This window comes from Drosophila melanogaster, chromosome X (genome assembly GCF_000001215.4).
Source record: "Drosophila melanogaster chromosome X".
Lineage (NCBI taxonomy): Eukaryota > Metazoa > Arthropoda > Insecta > Diptera > Drosophilidae > Drosophila > Drosophila melanogaster.
The window spans coordinates 11,694,747-11,706,071 of NC_004354.4; the positions used below are offsets into that span (position 1 = coordinate 11,694,747).

Below are 11,325 nucleotides of genomic sequence, written 5' to 3' on the forward strand. Positions count from 1 at the left end.
GTGTTTTAAGTTAAAGGAAGTTAAGGCCAAAGCAAAATGTTAGCAACAGTTTTTGTTAAAAGTTAACATATATAATAATGGTAATTTAAATATTCAAATCTATGAAGTGACTTATTTTATAAGTCCACTTATGTTTGTTATATTTAATTGGTATTTAGAAAAGGATTCATTTTAAATTAACACCGTTGAGGGTTCAATTTTGGTAGTGCGTCTTTGCTAACCATGCCGAGTGGGATCAAGTCCTTGCTAAGTTAGGATGTTGTCTTAGCTAACTGTGCCATCCCTGGTCGGGGTGTGTCTTAGCTAACAATTACGTGTCGATAGATATAATGCTATCGATATGACAGAGTGTCGGGAACAATCGATAGCATTACTTCGATATCGGTACTAGTGCCACCTCCAGTTTTGTGATTGTGTCAAAAATACAGGGTTTTATTGTTGCACTAGCAATTTAATCCGAGGAATATAAATTTTGTGTGGAGTTATGTTCGAGACGTCGTTGCCAGCGATTCAAGAGGCGAGCGGTCACACGTGTATGTGTTTCACTGGCGGTGCGGGCGCCAACTCCGCCAAAAAGCGTACTACTTTTAACCTTAGTTGACATTGAAATGTACCCGCTTAGTTGGATGTCCACGATGGTGCGTGTGTGTGCGTATATGTGTGCTATGCGGCGTCTGTGTGCGCGAGTGTGTGTGTGGGATTGCAAAGGAGGATGGGAGAAACGAGAGCAGAGCAAAAACAAAAACAAAAGGAACCTGCTGCACATAGTCGGTGCATGCGAGCGTGCTTATGTGTGTGTGCGTGCGTGCTAGCAAAACAACTGCAAGAAATCAGCAACAGTAGTAGAAGAAGAGAAGCTGTATCACTGATAAGGAGGCTAAACAACAACAAAAACAGCAACGATAATGTGCACCCTTTCGAAATGCAAACAAAACAAAGCGTTGTAGTTGTGTAATCATTCGTTGTGAACACACCACACACACACACACACACAACACTTGTTTAATAATACATTTTAATTCTATTATTTTTGATTTAATTTTTGCCTGTTATTCAAATCGATCTGTGTTTTTGCAGTTGGCATTCGTTATTAATTAAATCAGCCGCCAACAGCTGAGCGAGAGAGCAATCGAGAGCGACAGGAGAGGATCCACTTCCAATCGAATCGGGTGGAATCGAATAGCAGGGGCTTGGTAATTAAAAGGAAGACCGAACTGAACTGAACTAAACTGAAACGGAACGAAGCGAAGCGAAGCGCGGCGAGGCGGCAAGAAACGAAAAGAAAAGAACGAAAGTCGGCAGAGTCGGAAAGTCGGCAAGTCTGATTGTCGGCAAAGTCGCAAAGTCGGAGAGTCACAGTCTCAATCGCAGTCGGCGAGAGATTCCACTCGTGTCGCACGTCCGTTCGTTTCCACATTGTCGTTATAAAAATAGCAACGCCTTAAACGATCGCATCAACCTCATCAACAGAACACCACCAGAAATCACCGCCCCCTCCTACGCCTCAATCGCCATCGCCACCGCATCCCATCCCCATCATCTTCATTAGCAGGCAGCCTGACAGAGTAACTAACTGATCTTGATTGCGACCATAATCACCGTCATCATCATGTAATCCTTCACTAACCAATTGATTTCCGCTCGTCCACCAAATAGATTCCAAACTGCCGTTTCGGCAGCCGGCAAGATTTCACGAAATCTAATGGCCAAGGACGAGGAGGATGATCTGCTGCCCGACAAGGATGCGGCCAAGGGCTTCTATGCCAAATACGAGCCCAAGGAGATTCTGGGCAGGTAAGAATCGAACTACACTTGCCGTGATCTCAAACCTCTTATTAAATCCTTTTAAATTCAGTTGAAGTATTATTGATCCTGCACTTAACCATTCAAATACGTTTCTTTCTATTTACTTTGCGTAGTTAATTTTGCAAATTTAAGATCATAGAAACATTGATACTTGTATCCTCAGAAATCACTAGAACGTCCAAATATTGATTGTTTCTGCTTTCCCAACCTCTTACTGCCAAGTCTGCAGTAATGCAGTTTGGGCTAAATGGTGCCAAGTGAGTCAGCCTCATCAAGCTTCCATGGCATGGAGCAATGGCATGGGCTGCTTTTCAAGCGGCGCCTGTCTGCCGGCCTACTCACGCCACAACGAAGATCAGAATTTGCCAAGCAAATAGCAGAGACTAAGCGAAAACAAGGGCTAATTACATATTACAATTCTAGGGATTAGAGATTAGATAAATACCCGATCATGGCAATGTCAAGTGCAGCAGAAGCAGAGCTCTTTATCTACATGCAATGTTTGTCTTACAGGGGCATCAGTTCGACCGTGAGGCGATGTATCGAAAAGGAGACGGGCAAGGAGTTTGCCGCCAAGATCATCGACTTGGGCGCCACCACAGAGTCAGGCGAGACGAATCCATATCACATGCTGGAAGCAACCAGACAAGAAATCTCAATACTGCGCCAGGTCATGGGGCATCCCTACATAAGTTAGTCTCACATAGCACCCACATGTACTTAATTCCACCACTAACCATCTACATTATCGTGCACAGTTGATCTGCAGGATGTGTTCGAGTCAGATGCATTTGTTTTCCTCGTCTTCGAGCTGTGTCCCAAAGGTGAACTCTTCGACTATCTGACCTCTGTGGTGACGCTATCCGAGAAGAAGACGCGCACCATTATGCGACAAATCTTTGAGGGCGTCGAGTACATACACGCGAAGAGCATTGTCCATCGGGATCTTAAGCCCGAGAATATCTTGCTGGACGAGAACCACAACGTTAAGATCACGGATTTTGGCTTCGCCAAGCAGTTGCAAGAGGGCGAGAAACTTACAAGTAATTATAACACAGCATCCTTCTGTATTCGCTAAGCTAAACTATATGTACTTTCCCCCTATTAGATCTGTGCGGAACGCCGGGTTATTTGGCTCCCGAAACGCTCAAGTGCAACATGTTCGAGGGATCCCCCGGCTACTCGCAGGAAGTCGACATGTAAGAGCGAATAAACTAGCCACTTATTATTACACCTTTTTTTGGCTCACTTAAATTATAGAAGCAATTTAAGCACAAAAAGTATCACATTTATTGTAATACGAATTGTCTGCTCAAATTACTAAATTGCTTATGTTAACAGCTAATTTTATTATTAAAAATTTTTGCTTACATAAAAAAAGAAAGGTCTAAACTTTTGTATCGATATTAGACCCGTTTTCCTTTTTTTTTTGTTTTATAGACGCAAATTTTGCTGATACATTTCATTAACTAGTGTTCCTCGTGTCAGGCGATTTGTTTTGATCTTTAGGTGTGCATTTTAATGAATGAGTCAGAAGCAGAAAGGCATAATAATCTGAAATCTGAGTAGTTCCGATACCGACGTCTATATTTCTTCGGTTCAGCAAAACGTAGGGCTTTTTGTATTTTTGAGTTCTTTAACGTTTCCCACTGGTATCTACGTTACTTGGTTTCAGCAGAAATTTTTAATAGGAAAAATTGACACCTTTTACCCATTTCTTTTTCGATTTCTTTTTGTTGTTCGCAGATGGGCCTGTGGCGTGATTATGTTTACGCTGCTCGTCGGTTGTCCACCTTTCTGGCACCGCAAGCAGATGGTCATGCTGCGGAATATCATGGAGGGCAAGTACAGCTTCACCTCGCCGGAGTGGGCTGATATTTCAGGTTGGTCAAATTGATATGCACATGCCAAACGTATGCTTATTTACTTGGTTTCGATTGATTGCAGAGGATCCCAAGGATCTGATACGCAAATGTCTAGTCGTTGATCCTTCGCAACGTATAACCGTCAAGGAAGTATTAAGACATCCATTCTTCAACCAAATGGTAAGTGCCGGAATTGTTGGCAGCCGCCGGGCTCCAATTACCACGACCACCACCACCACCACTACTACAACCGCCTGTACAAGAGGAAAATCAGTCAAATTAGTTCAATTAGTCGCCAAGAATGAGGTCCGCCTACGAGTCGTCTTTTGTGCTCGGGCAGCAGTCTATAGTTTTCGGGTTCCTGTTCTTGTACATAGATACTAGATCTCTAGTTGATGGGTTTAACCTCGGGTGGGTTAATCTTCTACACAACCAATCCACCAAAACAACCAAACACCTGGCCCTGCAAATGTTTCTAAACACAACGTACATCTAAGAACACACACTCTGATGGAAAGAACACCCACCTGTGACTCACAAACCAACCACTCACAACAGCCTATTAACAGCTTCTTCTTACTGTTACCTCCTAAAAATACGATTATGATTTATAATTCGGTTAGGGTAGCAGCCTAACCCCCCGTAGTTTAGTTCAATTGTCAGATTTATAGCCTGACAGGATCAGTCATTAGTTTGGATCCCCCGCCCCCCTTAAAAAGAAAAAGAAAGGAAAACCCTTCGGAACCTCTTGCGTTTTGTTAACTTTTTATTTCTATGATTACTATTTATTATACCAAACATTTTCTTTCTTCTTTTCCTTACATATAAACTATATATCAAATCGAATCCAATTAATTTTAAACGAACCCAAACGAACGATAACGAACACACACTACCATCGATAGCTGTTCGAGCAAAACATTGATGGCCTCAAGCGCAGCCTGTCGACCAAGTCCCGACGAATGAGTCGCATCACTGAGATCGCACTGGTAACGAACCGTTCCCGGACTAACCCAAGCTCTCTCTATCTCTTAATCTCTCTGTGCTGTGTGTCTCCGTGTTCATATATTGATATCGGAGCCGTAATCGTAATCGCTCTAATAACGATTATCCCGATAATCCTGATAATCCCGATAATAAAATCAAGCAATCGGGCCGGCAGACCCAACTCATGACCATATGCAACCCTGCCGGCCCAGCATTCGTGTGTCTGTTTTCCGTTGCATTCTGTTCTGTTTCGTTCTGTGCCGATCTAATATAACCCAGCTAAACTGTACATCATAGTGCATATCAATTGTATACTATACATACTTATTTATTTAAAATCCGTTCAGGTCATCTGTGCCAAGCATAATAACTTTTAACCGGCCGGCAATAGCCAGCGAAAAACGAAACAAAAACGAATACGTACCCGATCTGCTTCGTTTTTGTTTGCATCTGATTTGATTTGCTTGTCGACTGATCGATGCACCACAATGATAACAAAAAAAGAATATATATATATACATATATATAACCCTTCTCTATAATCCCATTCCTTGTTGTACTCGATGTTTTTTTGTCGATTTTGTGTGTTTTTTGTACAAATCAACCGATTGCCTCGATAACTAAAAACGATAACACACGTCTGCAGCTCTGCGCTCGCCATTTGAATCATAATCTGTTAAGTTAATAACTGTGTCTGCATGCCAACCAACCAAAAAAAAAGCAAAACAAAAATCCAGCAGGGTTTCCCTTATCCCAACCTCCAAAGAAAACCCCACAATTCCTATTTTGAGTCACTGCATGCAAGCGTGCATTAACCATTCAGTCAGCGAGAAGAAGATTTGAAGATTTGGCGATAGTAGATAGTAGAATTCACAGAATAGATACAATACCCCATCAAGGTGCATATAAGTATGAAACACGAAGGTATATATTATTGGTAGTCCACTAGGATGTTGTACACTTCCCACAGATCAAATAAGTAGACTGTAAGTTGAAGTCATTTTAGGTATTATATTCATATACGTATAAGAACGTCCTGTGCTTCACCCAACCCAATTTTTAATTTAACCTCCGTGACTGATAAACCAATTTTAATTTCTTCCGGGCCCACTCTGCTGCTGCCTCTGACCCTCCTGCCCACTGCCAATCTCATCCTTCCTCCGTCTCGCCTCGCCTTCGGTTTTTTGTTTATTAATCGCGGTGTCGACGGGATCAGGTGTTAATGGGTGATCGCCGGCATCCGGCCCCGCCCATCGCGCCCGCCCAAACGAACAGCAGGCATCTGCTGCAACCCGAGGCGTCATCGTATCGCTTTGGTCAGCTGAACAGTAGTTGCGCCGGTGCCCCCAATTATCTGTACTGTGCGCCACAGAGCTCCTACTCGTCGAATCGAATGCGCGACGGGGCGCTGGACGATGCGGGTGCCAGTGCTGCATCCGCCACCTGCCATGTCATGTCGCCATCCAACGCCTCCAATTCCTACGCCACCAACACCACAGCCAACACCTCGAACTCGGCCTTGGCATCCGCCTCCTCCCACAAAACGCTCACGGCGATGGTCTACTATCAGCAGCAACCGCAGCAGCATCAGACGCAGCAGCAGCAGCAACAGTACCAGCAGCAACAGACGACACAGCTGCCGGTGCAGCTGCAGTTGCAGCATCCACTATTGCAGACCGGTGGCGATGGCAAGCAATCGGTGTATGCACCTCCTACAGTGCAGGCAGGTTTTCCATTGATATTCTTTGATCTTGCTTACCCAACACGAATGGCCCAGCGGGCGATGGCAGGAATCGCTAGGGAAACGTTAAATTGCATACCACAGAGCAGGACGAGTGTGCCCCACAATTGCATTAGAGTTGCCTGAGATTTTTCATCATTAAAAGAATACTTAAAGCTTTGCTACGATCATTTTAAATGTTTATATACAAATGCCTTTTCTTGACAAATGTTTATTTGAACTATTTATTTAATTGTGTATGTTTATATTTCCTTAAATATTATATTTAAATGTTAACTTATGTTGATTACTTTTGAAACATTTAACTTTCTATATTAATTTAAATAATAATTTCGTTTAAGACTATATATCAGTCAGTTTTGTATGGAATTTTTCGTTTTTGCTAACGTTTTTTGACAGCCGCGTGGGTTATACCTAATATTTAGTTGCCACACGTACTATTACCGATTAATTTCTAGTGCTTTTAGTTGATTCGAATCAGTCCACTCCACTCCATTAATCATCAGAGACAAGCTGCACTCGATTCACCTTCATTGTATCACTCATCCATTAATCCATTTCACACCATTATGTCGTTCGGCTGTCTCTTTCTAAATGATGTTCGATCCGTCGATGGATCGTTATATCTAGCGATCGATATGCTTTCCACTGCTGCTTTCCATTCAAACCAAATCATTCGTCTACTATTTAGCGTAAGACTTTGAAAGTACCTCTACTGCATTATACTATTACTATTACTATTACTATTATTATATTCTCTTATAGCTGACACTTAGTCATATCATAGCGAGTAAACACTATGTTTGTATTATATGCACCTTTCTTTAGTACATATCTCTCGGGTGAACTGGATGATATTTACAAGAACTGTATGTAGTTGACTTGCTTCTGCCGTTTATACCTCTGTGTTGTAGCCCCTATAGTAAATATATAGTATATAGATCATTAATCCCGCCTATCAGTGTCTCTCATTTGTCTCATGTGTCTTGCGGAGGAAGTCAGGATATTTAGATAAGCTAACTAGCATGATAGACTTAAACTTAACTATCAATAACCCAACATCCACATTGAAAAAACTATGGTGCTTTTCGATCGTAACGTTAACGTTATTAACCATTGCTTCTAATTACGTTGTAATATCAACTGTAAGCTTTATTTTATTCGGATTTAATATACTTTTGGGTGTGCATATGCTGCCCATCTATAATCGTATCAATTATGAAATAACGCCAAAATCGATTCACTGACGGATTATTTTGTTTAATTTCTCCTCTGTTGATGATGTTATACACGTTTTGTTTGTGTGTCATGTCCTCTATATTGTCAGAGTCTCAACGCCCTTATAAGATGTGTGTCTATAAGTCGGTGTTGTGGAGACTCCCTTGTGAGTAAACCAAGTCAAACTGAGATAGATTTGCATACAGTATTATATCCATACAACCACGCCCACTCCGCATATACCTAAAATTATCGTCTATGTATATTCGTTCTATCTGCATAATGCTACACATATGTCTATATATATATATATCTATCTATGTATGTATGTATGTATATCGCGCCAGTTGTCAATGTTGTTGTTCACCTCAAAATGTTTCTCTTACTGTAATTACCCCGCTAACCCATTGTCCTAACCTCTGACCCCTGACCCCAAACTGTTGGCTAATGGCTTTCGGTTATGGCTTTGTTGTCTTCTGTTACGGCCTCCGCTTGACCATCTAAACTATAAAACATTCGAAACGAAAGTAACTAATGCCACCCAGAATCACTAACGAATCATCTATCGAAAAAACACTGACTGACCCAGTTGTTGTACTCTTCACTAAAAAATAACAACCATAAGAAAAGGACTAACACTGGCTGTCTACGATCCGTGTTGTTGTTCCTCCTTTGTGCGAGGAAGTAACCATTAACCATTAGGCTATAGTTCACCAACTGCTAACCACGAGTCGAATTAACAAAAAAAAAAAAAACCATAAACCCCTGCTAATTTAACCCGTGGCGTGTGCACCTCTAACCCAAACACGAAGCCAAAAGAAAGAGATCGATCCGCATTGCCGAGTATCCAGATGGTTTAATCCGTATCCTTTGCCCTCTCTCTCTCTCCCTCTCTCTCTCTCTGTCTCTCTCTTTCTGATGTTTAGCTGCGCAAACAAAGTCGCTTCAACGCGCGCAAAAAGTTCCAATTCGCCATACTCGTGATACGGGCCATCATTCGGATACGGCGCCTACGCTTCACCGCCGAGCCGCTGCACGTTGAGGAGGCCATCCGGGATCCGTATCGCGTCAAGGTTCTGCGCAAGGTGAGTTGCTACAACAATTCATATATCGAATATAGTACACTAATTCAACTTTTGTTGTAGGTCATCGATGGCTGTGCCTTCCGTGTCTACGGGCATTGGGTCAAGAAGGGTGAGGGCCAGAATCGGGCCGCCCTCTTCGAGAATACTCCCCGCACGGAGCTCCACGCGCTCTACATCAACAATCTCAGCCGATAGAAGGCGGTCGGGCATGGGGCATGGGCCATGGGCCATGGGGAATGGGGCGTGGCGGAGTCGCGCTGATCTACACAAGCACACACACACACACACACACAGAAAGAAAGAAAAAAGAAAATAAGAGGAAACACAGTAAGCAAGAAACCAAGAAACAAACCAACAAACGAATTAGCAAAAGCTACTACTATGAGAAGCAGGAAATTGCGATTGCAACAGGACACACCAAACACACCAAAAAGGATTCAATCCATCCATACATTCGGATTCGCCTCGTTCTGGACGGACAGCCAACACGCAGGTGTACATATATACGTATGTATGTATGTATGCATGCCTAGTAACATTACCTCCCCTGCCTTCTTCGTCCTTGTGATTTTGTTTAATACTTTTTAATTCGATTTTATTGCGTCTAATGCGCGCCAGCCATCTAGTGTAATCAGTTAGTGTAGTGAATGTAGCGTTCAACCACGGCCATGCATACCACCCAGATGGTACATGGCTATCCAGTGGTCCAACGTTATGACCCGGCGCCAGAACGAGCCGAATCGGATGACGAGATGCGATTGATTGTTGGGTTGGGGGAATGTACACACCTCATCTCACCATACTCCACACCCAACTAAGCCCACACAAGCAAGCGTACATGCATATGTATTTTCTGTTAATGATTCTATTAAATTATTTAATTGTATTGCTAAGCGTTTACATTTTAATTGTTATGTTGTAGTATACACAATAAATAAAAACAAACAAAAAAAAAAAAAAAGAACGAAATAATAAGCTGAAAACAAATCCATTGCCCATTGCCTCCTAGTTAGTTGAGCAACTTAAGGATTATGGCAATTAATAATGGCTTAAGATGTTAGATGTGCTTGTCGCAATTGTATTTCCGCTCGCAGCAAGCGGGAAATTCGCGATTGATGTTCACAAAGTCGCGCTGCTTGCAGCCCGGTGGCGGAGCGACTGCATCGCAGGTTTTGAAGGTCACCAAGCCATCCGCATGGCATTCGGCCCGCACGCATGGCAGATCCGGCGCCAGACCCGTCTCCCCGGGCGACAGGATCGTGTTCGTGTCCAGCACACACTTGCCGGGATGCGCTGCAAGCGATGGAGCAAAGAGTTAGTATGGCATATGACTGGTTTGCACCCAAGTGGACATCACCAGCACAAACTTACATGAATTGTTCAGTTTGACCTTGGCAACGGCCGCCTGGCCAACGTGGCCGCCAAGGATGACGACCAGGCCGAGGAGTAGGAATGCGGCAACGGTGCTAAACTGCGACATACTGCTCGATACTGGATTTCGTTTTGGGTAATCTCTGGTGGAAACTCTGGGATCGAGCGAGGTGTTATCAACTGGGATGCTGGTCCGCAAGTGCTGATGTTTGGGCCGCACCGGCAATGTTTTATACGCAACCGGGGGCGTCGGTTATCAGAAGGCGAAACTGAATCCGAATCCGAATCCGAGTTCGAGTTCGAGACCGAAGCCAAAGCCCCCGGAATGAGGCGGCTTATCCGCTCCAGCTGCCGACGACACCGACTTGACCTTGTCCAACGAGCGGAGCTCCTTTTTCCGATTCCCCGATTGCCGGTTTAGCTGCCTGTTTGGCCGCTTTGTTTAATTTTTATTTTTATTTGTTTTTGTTAATATCTGTGATCATTTTTTTTTGTTTTTTTTACTTCCCTGCGGTTCATTGAGTACTTAATTACAATTGCCCCACGCACACAGACGCCTTTAATTTATTTATGCATAAGCACACATACGCGTGCTTATTGTTATTATTCTTATTTTTTTGTTTTATTGACGGTGTGCGGAGGCTTATCACGTTTCGAATTTTCGGCACCCGTTTCGTTTTTGTTTTTTTGGTTTTTTTTTTTGGGAATTTTCTTGTTTTGGTGTTTTGGAATTCCTGCGAGTTTTTTTTAAGAGTAGCAGTGTTCCAGCGGGTTTACCGCGACTTGACTCATCATCACGAGGGCACGCATCTTCAATTTGCACTTTCACCGGCGCCTCGGGGTTCTTGAACCGCCGCAAAGCCATCATAAAAAACTGGTCCTTCAATATTCGATGGTTATAATGTATGCATATTTACAATATAGTACATATTATGGATGAATGATCATTCATATCCAGATCAGGTTAAAAAGTCTTTCAACCCACTGGCTAATGTAATTGATGTAAGTCATACGAATAACAAGCTAAAATCGACAAGGTTTTGCATTTTGTTCAAAATTTGATATTTGCAATTGGATTTTTCATCATAAGATATCCTAAAATTTTATAATAGCTGATTATTATCAATCCTAACGATCCCATTAACTTTTGGCAATTTTTTATATTTTTTTTATAATTTTGCAAAAAATGGCCAAAAAATAGAATTCACATTTTTAAAAACAGTTTGTTTCGGAATTCAATTACGAGCTCAAC

At 42.6% G+C, this 11,325-nt stretch overlaps 2 protein-coding genes across 7 annotated transcripts; one reads left to right on the forward strand and one right to left on the reverse strand.

Annotated features, from left to right (window-relative positions):
• Positions 1 to 390: 390 nt before the first annotated feature.
• Positions 391 to 9,648, forward strand: PhKgamma (Phosphorylase kinase gamma). 5 transcript variants are annotated; one of them, NM_167296.3, is made up of 11 exons: positions 391 to 638; positions 1,078 to 1,193; positions 1,657 to 1,794; positions 2,320 to 2,498; positions 2,565 to 2,849; positions 2,915 to 3,005; positions 3,553 to 3,689; positions 3,754 to 3,851; positions 4,577 to 4,660; positions 8,544 to 8,702; positions 8,763 to 9,648. In NM_167296.3, the coding sequence occupies exons 3-11, from the start codon at positions 1,703 to 1,705 to the stop codon at positions 8,895 to 8,897; spliced, it is 1,260 nt and encodes a 419-aa protein (NP_727548.1). In that variant the 5' UTR covers positions 391 to 638; positions 1,078 to 1,193; positions 1,657 to 1,702; the 3' UTR covers positions 8,898 to 9,648. The 5 variants fall into 5 exon arrangements, with proteins under 5 accessions (NP_727548.1, NP_727549.2, NP_001285134.1 ...); NM_167297.3 differs by lacking the exon at positions 4,577 to 4,660 and adding an exon at positions 5,875 to 6,381 and having other exon boundaries at positions 391 to 533; positions 1,078 to 1,565; NM_001298205.1 differs by having other exon boundaries at positions 391 to 533; positions 1,078 to 1,399.
• CG2444 (uncharacterized protein) lies at positions 9,564 to 10,554 on the reverse strand. 2 transcript variants are annotated; one of them, NM_001298206.1, is made up of 2 exons: positions 10,074 to 10,554; positions 9,564 to 9,995 (listed from the first exon to the last, which is right to left on the reverse strand). In NM_001298206.1, the coding sequence occupies exons 1-2, from the start codon at positions 10,180 to 10,182 to the stop codon at positions 9,760 to 9,762; spliced, it is 345 nt and encodes a 114-aa protein (NP_001285135.1). In that variant the 5' UTR covers positions 10,183 to 10,554; the 3' UTR covers positions 9,564 to 9,759. The 2 variants fall into 2 exon arrangements, with proteins under 2 accessions (NP_001285135.1, NP_572739.1); NM_132511.3 differs by having other exon boundaries at positions 10,074 to 10,279.
• Positions 10,555 to 11,325: the final 771 nt, after the last annotated feature.

Excerpts from the sequence above, each read along its gene's own strand:
- CG2444 (NM_001298206.1), bottom strand. The coding sequence starts at position 10,182 with ATGTCGCAGTTTAGCACCGTTGCCGCATTCCTACTCCTCGGCCTGGTC. Across the intron at positions 9,996-10,073 it reads GGTCAAACTGAACAATTCAT|CGCATCCCGGCAAGTGTGTG; the intron begins GTAAGTTTGTGC and ends CATCGCTTGCAG.
- PhKgamma (NM_167297.3), top strand. The coding sequence starts at position 1,703 with ATGGCCAAGGACGAGGAGGATGATCTGCTGCCCGACAAGGATGCGGCC. Across the intron at positions 6,382-8,543 it reads ATGCACCTCCTACAGTGCAG|CTGCGCAAACAAAGTCGCTT; the intron begins GCAGGTTTTCCA and ends TCTGATGTTTAG. Across the intron at positions 8,703-8,762 it reads GCGTCAAGGTTCTGCGCAAG|GTCATCGATGGCTGTGCCTT; the intron begins GTGAGTTGCTAC and ends CTTTTGTTGTAG.